The following is an 8,172-nucleotide window of genomic DNA, read 5'->3' on the forward strand; positions in this document are numbered from 1 at the left end:
AGAATGTTCCAAATCATTAAGAGAAATAGAAATCAAAATACATCTTTGAGGTTTCCTCATACTCAGCAAATTTTCAGATGACAAAAGATGAAAATAGTCAATGTGGAAAGAAACAAATGTACTGTTCACCAAACTGAATTGAGACCACAATTCTGGAAAATAATATGGAACTATGCAAATTGGCTATAGAAGACCAATATTGTCTGACCCAGAAACTCCTCTGCTAGATAAATATCCAAAGGAGCTTATTTGGGGTGGGGGGAATTTTTGGTCTAAAATACACTGAAGAAGCCATCAAGAAACTTAAATACATCAGTACAGCATCCAAGCCTGCAACCCCAAGGCAGGGCTGGGCAAGGCCCATCGCCTGCCAGGTTTCCATGATCTGTCAACAAGCTCTCTGCTGGCCTGGCCAACTATGACAGCATCTGCCTTTGCAGGCCGACTGGCCAGGGCAGTACTGTGAAGACTGCTTCCCCTCTGCCAGCTGTGACCCTTACGTTTGACAGAGGCCCTCGTCCATATCTCTCTGTTCAATGATACAGGAAAGGAACCTTTTCATGTTGAAACTAAGTGAACTATACCTTCAGCATCTCCCACTCGAGTCATAACCTTTTCCTCATTCTTATCTCACCCCTCTTCCAAGTTTCCTTTTTAAATGTAACTCAGGATACAAAATATCATGGGGGAGGGTGGAGGGGATTTGTGCCCACAGGAAAAAAAGAAAAAGTTTGGTCCCAAAGAGGAAGTGAAAAGACTTCTCCTGTTCTTTGCAAAGGTGGGAAGAAAAGGAGTCTGGAACTCTATCTACGTAGGATGTTTTTTTTTTTTTTAATGTATTGATTGGTTTTGCAGAATTGTTTCTCTTCCTCCTTTTTTCTTAACATCCTTTGTTATAAAACCTGGCTCTCTGGAAGGAGAGTGGGAGACACACAGGAGCAAATCAAGGAGATGTAAAATCAAAAGATAGCATTAAAGTCTTGTTTAAAAAGAAAAAACAATTTTAAAATCCTGCATATTCAAAAATTATAGGTGATTAAAGGTAAGCAGCACTTTTGACACTGAAGTTTGCAATACCAAACCAGACATGATAGATGTTGCCCCGGTCTTTTACTGTTAACTCTGAAACTGTATCTTTCCAGCTGGAAGAGTGTAAGTGTTTCTGTATTAGATACTAAATGCCACTCACAATAAAGTGGTACTTGGTGGTAGTCTATATTCTCATATCTGAACCACAATAACGATAATTCACATTTAATAGTTGTTTCATTTTTTTTATGGTGCAGTTTCTTTTTTGTCAGCCAGGATGGGGTTCCAAGGACAATGTTGGTGACTGGCTACACATCCAGTGTAGAAAGGAAGAAATCCCTTTTCCAGTCCCCACAATCTATTACATTAAGTGGAGAAGTCCTTCTCCCTGTCACTAGTCTGAATAAAGGATTTACCAGAGTTTTCAGTAGGATCCTTTTTTTTTTTTTTTGCTGAGGCAACTGGGGTTAAGTGACTTGCCCAGGGTCACATAGCCAGGAAGGGTTAAGTGTCTGAGACCAAATTTGAACTCGGGTCCTCCTGATTTCAGGGCTGGTGCTCCATCACTGCACCACCTAGCTGCCCCTCAGTAGGATTTTTTTTTAAACATAAAAAGGACCAACTTTTCCCACAGAAGACCCGAGCACTAGGGCCGACTGGAAATGCTTAGGTTTATTTCACTTCCTCAAGAACCAAGCTAAAAGTCATTTGTCATAAAGTAGAAACTAGACTTAGGATCCCACCTTTCCTGCCCAGGGCAGACAGACTTGTTAGGTAGTTGCAGACCATCCAAAGAACAATGGTTATCTTCTTTCTTTAATATATAGTCAACAAAATGGACCTGTATGTTTTAAAGTCAAATTTACAAAATAGATTCTGGTTGAGCCTTCTGAGACCGCCAAGTCCATCTCAGTGCCGTGATTCTTTGAAGAGGGATTTTGTGAACAGGTGGAGTAGTCCAATTGAGTTGTACTGGCACTATCTCATGCCCCCTTGTGGAATTAGTGCTTCCTGCAGTTTAACACACTACGCAGGCTTATAGTTAGTTACTGCTACATGTCTATTTTTCCTTCCCAATTGTAAAAAAATGCAAGGGCAGACACAGCATCTTTGCATCCAGCAAAAACAGAAGCTAGTGCTGAAAGGATCCTACGGAAAATACCGTTTACTCTGTATGTTCACAATGAAAAATCATGTACAGTGTCCCCCAAAATCCCCAGCATGGTTATCTAAATAGGCATCCAGTTAATACTAGCCAAGGCATGTGGATTATTTTTTTTTTAAAGCTATTACATTGAATTTAGCTATTATTATTAGGGCTATTCAATATAACCATTGAATCCTGCCAAAATTTCGGTTCTATTTTTTTCTTAGTCTTTTATTGAATTCATTCAGAAACACCAAATTTATACAATCATGAGATTAATACATACATACACAGAAGGAAGATTAACAAGTATTCTAAGATATCTTTACAACTAGTTTACTGGGGTGCTGTTTACAAAAAGCATTACGTATAGTATATAAGTAGAAAATATGAAGAATTCCACATCCCTTTCAATTTCCATAAGCAGTCAATAATCAAGATCTAGTCACTTATTATTACAATACATTTTAAGTAATAAAGAGCCTGTATAGCTCAGAGATGAACAAAGAACATTACAACAAAAGTACCAATCAAAAGATTAAACCTCCCAAATAGGGGAAGAAGCATCTCACCAAAGGAGGTGGAAGCAGAGGCCACAGTGGGGTGGTTGCTGGGAAATGGAATAAGAGCTGGAGCTGTTGATGAAAACACATTACATATATTTTTATAGGACAGGTCGAAATAACATCAATCTTTCCAAAGTAGGATCCTATCACTTCTATCCAAATGAAACATACATTTCATTCATCTTTAAAAGAATCTTTTTACCTGTGTTATCTGAAAAACTGAGAAAAAAATATTTACTTTTCTCCTATCATCTAATTATAGAAATACCTACTACCATTGCTGTTAGTGCCTGTGAACCACATTTTTAAATTTTTCATCATTTTTTATGCCAATCAGAGTAAAACAACAGTGCTTTTCAAACTGGATACTTAATTGGCTAAGACCCAGATCTTTCTACTCTAGTACACATTCACTAGCCATGTTCAGCGTATCAGCCTCCTTGTTATTTGTCTTAAGGAGAGAGAGCATCGCTTCTTACAATCATCTACATCATGGTCTCTATTCATTCAGTTAATTGAAATACTTGAATGTTTTATATTTAAACACATCAGATTAGGTAAGTGACAGGTCAGAGTTATAGCACACAAAAGGATTTTCTTTCAATAATAGTATGATTTTAAAATATCTTTTGAATTTTATTAAAAATAAGTTATTTTACCACAAGTTGGCCAGCTCCTGCCATATGCACAAAAAGAAGAACAGAGCAATATGACAGGGCCCCATGAAGAGGTTCCCAGGTATCAGCAGCAGGTATCAGAAAAGACCCAGGGGAGGGAGTTTCCAGTTTAACTTGGTGGTCTTTAAGAATACATGGAACCACCATTATAACAGACATTTAAGAGACTGTGATTGTGACCAGCAGTGAAAGTAGAAGCCAGGATTTATGCCCAGATCTCCTTTCCATTCCATTGTGACTCTGAGTCTTCTTTTGCATGAATTTTTGGAAAATACTTATACGGTGCAGTACTTTTAAAACTTCCCCTAAACAGCAAAAATACAGGTGTCTACTAACTGAAGAAATGGTATTTCTTACCAGGATTGTCCAAATAGTCTAGACTCCTCTGACCTAAGGAATAAACATATTTTCAGTTAATATCATTGTACTTGGCTGTATGTGTTAGCTAGGCAATGGGAAATTCTTTTTTTTTTAAATCTAGTGACTGAAAATCTCTTGATAAAATCCAGGATTAGAGTCCATATAATGATAACAATTATATTTTTATAATTCATGTAATTTTACATGTAAATCATATATAACTATACATCATATTGTACATATTATATATGCATTATGTATTATATATATGTACGTATTTTGTATGTGTGTGAAAAATACATATGTAGTTATATTTACATATGGATGGAGATCATTCCCTTGAATTCTAGATCAGAATTCTTAAGACAAAGGTAAGTTATGTAGAAGGGATAAGCTTGGGATAGATCTTACTCTAATAGATCTTAAGTACTAGACTCAAGCAAGCTATCAAGTGGGCTCATACTAAAAATTCATCACCATAAAGAAAGAATCGACAGGGAGGAGGAGATAGTCTGGCTTCCAGTTCTGCCTTAGGTCAGAACCATTTTTTCTTTTGGCACAGCTTCAAATTTCAATACTTTTACTTAACTAACATATATTAAATACTTACTGGGGCACCACACCATCATTGTATGCTACACACCATCCCTGCCTTCAAGAGGCTTATGTCTAATAGAGGGCACGCAAGTCACTTTAACACTTTAACGACACTTTAACAACACTTTAACACATGACACTCCCCTATAAGACTCACTGATAGTTGCTATCTAAGGTCCAGAGGATGCATTATCTGGCCAGGCTCCGAGGTCTGACAGGTGAGAGCAGATATCCCAGCTCAATCAGGCAAGGTATTTCCAAGACTCATCTCACTGGGTAACCCTGGGCCACTTTACCCTGAGCTGGTGCCACGAGGACGAAGCCTTTTTTAAACCCCAGGCCGGAGGACCCCAAAGCTTAAACCTAGTGCTCCCAGAAAGGGGATTCTAGGATTCCCTGCAGACCAGGCTCACACCACAAGTCCCCTGCCCAGGGCAGCGATAGGCTTTCCGCCTCCAGCCTCCCATTCTGTCATCCTGGAGCAGGGCTAAGATACTACAAGGAATGGGAGTTCAGGCAGACTGATCACTCACTCCTGACTGACAGAGAGATGGCCATCTAGATCCCTCTTTTTGCCTGATATTTATGAGAGAATAGAAACCACCCTCCATCATAAAAGAACTGAATGTGTACCTATTGTGGCTAGCAACTTCCTATCTCATCTTCTGCGCCCTGCAACTCAGAGGAAGGCTGCCTTTGCATAAGGCAAGACTCCAATTCCAGCCCCATAACCTGTACCTTTTATCTCAACCTGCGGAGCCCCCTGCCCTCACAAAAAGCCCTGTATGTAGCCTGCCTCTGTCTCACTCCTCAGTTTTCTAAATCCTGAGATCCAGATTCAGACCAGAAGCTTCTGTTTGTCCAAAGGCTCTCTTCAGTAGCCCGGAGGCCATTCCCAGGTTGTATCAATCCAGAATCTTTCCAGTTGCCCTCTGCCTTGCTTCCATCTTCTGTGAATCTGACTTCCTGAGCCTCAGAGGATTCAGTAATCCCAACTGCCACAACACTGGATATAAAGGGAGCCTGAATGGTCTAATTAATCCCTTCTGCCTGCCTGAATCCGTTCTTCACTGACTACCATACTTGCATGCAGTCATACTCCCCCATCTCAGGGATTTTAAATCCCCTTTCTCACCTCTGTTCCTCATTCCCTCCCACTCCATATCTATCCTCCCTTCCATTGCGCTTTTTTGTCTGCTCCACAGCAGACAAATGAGTTTGCCTTTCCCACTCCCTCCATCTTCTGAGACGTGGTTCCCTCCTAAGGACACTGAATCCCTGGCTACATTTTCTAGTATGGGCTGTGTTTTCACTCATCCCCCCCCCAGTTCACTGGTCATGGTAGAAAGAACACTCTTTGTTCTCCATGGCCACTTCCAAGGTCTCTCTTTGCTACCATTACTCAGTAACCTCTCTGCCTTTGAAGTTTATTCACCCACACTTATCACTGAAGCAGAATTCTGGCAGCTGTTACCTATGGAACCTAGACATTCTCCTTCCTTCCTCAGTGAATTCAGTGCTTGGCTCATAGTCTTTCCTATGATTGTGCCATGCCATTTCTCAATCTTGGATTACTCCTTTAATCTGTCTTCACTCTTATTATTCATGTGCTTTTGAACAGATTTGGAGAAAATTCACAAAATTGACATGGTTCACTACAAATCTCAACTGTGACCTCCTTGCAGCAGGGCTGCCCCACAGTCCCTAATAAAGTCACTATCCCATTTACCATAACAGAGCTTGCAAACGGTTTCATCCCTCAAATTTCCCATCACTTCCCCTTTACCATCCTCTCAGTTGAAGATTGTCTCATATTTCATTAAAAGACTAGGACCATTTGTCTGAGATTTCCTCTTCTGCCCTTCTCATCTCACACATCTCAAGATAATGTTCCCCTACTTTCTCCTTTGTACCCTGTCACCATGAAGAGATTCTCCTTCTTGTCAAGGCAAATCTCTTTACATGTGCAAGTGATCCTATTCCTTCTTATCTTCTCCAACAAATTCTCCCTATCATTCCAACATTTCTGTTTACTGGATACTTTTTTGCTGTCTAAATATACATACAAATCTCCTCCATCCTTAAAAAATGCTGTCTATCCTTGCTGAATATGTCCTATACCGCTCCTCCCTTTCATGTCTAAACTTGAGACAGCCACCTATACTCAATGTCTCTACACCCTTTCTTCTCCCTTTTAAATTCTCTGCAATGCGCTTCCAACTGAAAACCGATCTCTCCAAAATTCTCAGTTATCCCTTTAAAAAAAAAAAAAAAGAAAAGCTGGTTTTATTGCAGTAGTGAAATTTTGAAGCTTTTGCATTTGGCAAGAGTACAATGCTAATCACATCAGGAGTGGATACATTTGAACATTTTAAAATTTCCTTTATATTTTCCTCAACACTTGTCAGCAAGCAGATTTATATACTGTGTAATCTTGGGCAGAGGAAGATAGGGAAGTTGGAAAGAAATTTTTATGGCATTTCAGATGAGCCACTATACTTCTGTTAAAATACTGTCACCACAAGATGGACACTTTTGAATCCAAGTCCCTGAAGGCCTTAGTGAAACACAAATGCCCCTTTTCTTGTTTCACCCAGATGCCACAGAGTCAGCAGGGTGAGAGACCATGGCATAGATGGCGGCCACTAAAGAACTTGCCATAAATGTTACAACTAGCTGTTCTCTCTCTGAATATTCATTTCTGGGTTTTAGAACAATATTTTTATAAAGGTTTCAACAGTCTGCTCAGAACAAGTAAATTCATCGTGGTCTATGGTACTTGTCTTATCCAAAAAGGAGCAATGCCTTCAGGCCGTCTTTAAGCCTTTGGGGAGCTGTTTCCCCATACAGGGCTCATCTAGCTTGGTTGTGTTTGAATTCTAAATTTAGAAGCTTCTGTAGGAGGCAGGACAATATCAGCAAAAAAATCAGCACTGGCAGAAGCAGCTAAATGAAGTAATGTGATCAGAAATGACTTATCATCTCCAAGAATGCCCTTCTTCCAGACTGTGAAGCTTTCACAAAAATCAAATTTAAAGAGTTCCTGTCTAATCTAATCAAAGTCGGAGTCCATCCTTTAGCCAGACCATGAATACCATCTTTTAAAATAGAGAAACCATAAAAGATGCTCTTGTATTTACAGGGGCCTACCTGTATTGGCTTTAGATTCCTAGCATCTATTTAGCTTCAGGTGCTTGATTAATGCTTTTTTGAATCAACTCAATATTTTCCCCACCTGACTTTCATCCTAGGATGTGAGACAGCTGCTGTTGAAGAGGGTCCTCCTCAGGGACACTAGTTCTTCCCCTTTCTTTGCCACCACCCCTGCACCCAAAGTAGTCATGTCTCACTTCCATGTCTCTGCTAATAGAAACTATTTCTTACCAGGGTCTTCAACAGGCTCTTGTTCTTCATCCATTTCTGAATAAGAAGGAAAATTTCAGGAAATTATCTCAATGTGATTTAAAAATACAACTTCAGAATAAATTCAAGAACATAAGCATAGGTGATGTCATGACCCAGGTTTCCAATTTTTAAATCCTAAACACATGGATCCTTCTTAATTGGGCAATTTTCAATAAAATTCAGGAGACCTCTTACTGGAGTATCCCATTTAAGATATACGATGAATGGATTAGTGCTATAGGAACACAGATTTGGAGTTAACCTCTCCTCTCAGGGAGGTGTGTGAAAACCCAGTGACTGATATAAGAGATGAGGAAGTGAGTGTATAAATTATTAACAGTGCTCCATAATGTGTCAAAGAGAAGATTTGGCTCTTTACATTAAGTAATCA

At 39.6% G+C, this 8,172-nt stretch overlaps 1 protein-coding gene across 3 annotated transcripts in view; it reads right to left on the reverse strand.

Moving 5' to 3' along the window:
• Window positions 1-2,391: 2,391 nt before the first annotated feature.
• ART3 (ADP-ribosyltransferase 3) overlaps window positions 2,392-8,172 on the reverse strand; it is a 59,607-nt gene continuing 53,826 nt past the window's right edge. For all 3 annotated transcript variants that reach the window (XM_031943977.1, XM_031943978.1, XM_031943979.1), the window contains 3 exons: window positions 7,761-7,796; window positions 3,777-3,809; window positions 2,392-2,811 (listed from right to left, as the gene is read on the reverse strand). In XM_031943977.1, the coding sequence (XP_031799837.1) occupies window positions 2,669-2,811; window positions 3,777-3,809; window positions 7,761-7,796 (212 nt within the window). In that variant the 3' untranslated portion in view covers window positions 2,392-2,668. The remainder of the gene's footprint in view (window positions 2,812-3,776; window positions 3,810-7,760; window positions 7,797-8,172) is intronic.

The sequence above is a fragment of the Sarcophilus harrisii genome, chromosome 6 (genome assembly GCF_902635505.1).
Source record: "Sarcophilus harrisii chromosome 6, mSarHar1.11, whole genome shotgun sequence".
Lineage (NCBI taxonomy): Eukaryota > Metazoa > Chordata > Mammalia > Dasyuromorphia > Dasyuridae > Sarcophilus > Sarcophilus harrisii.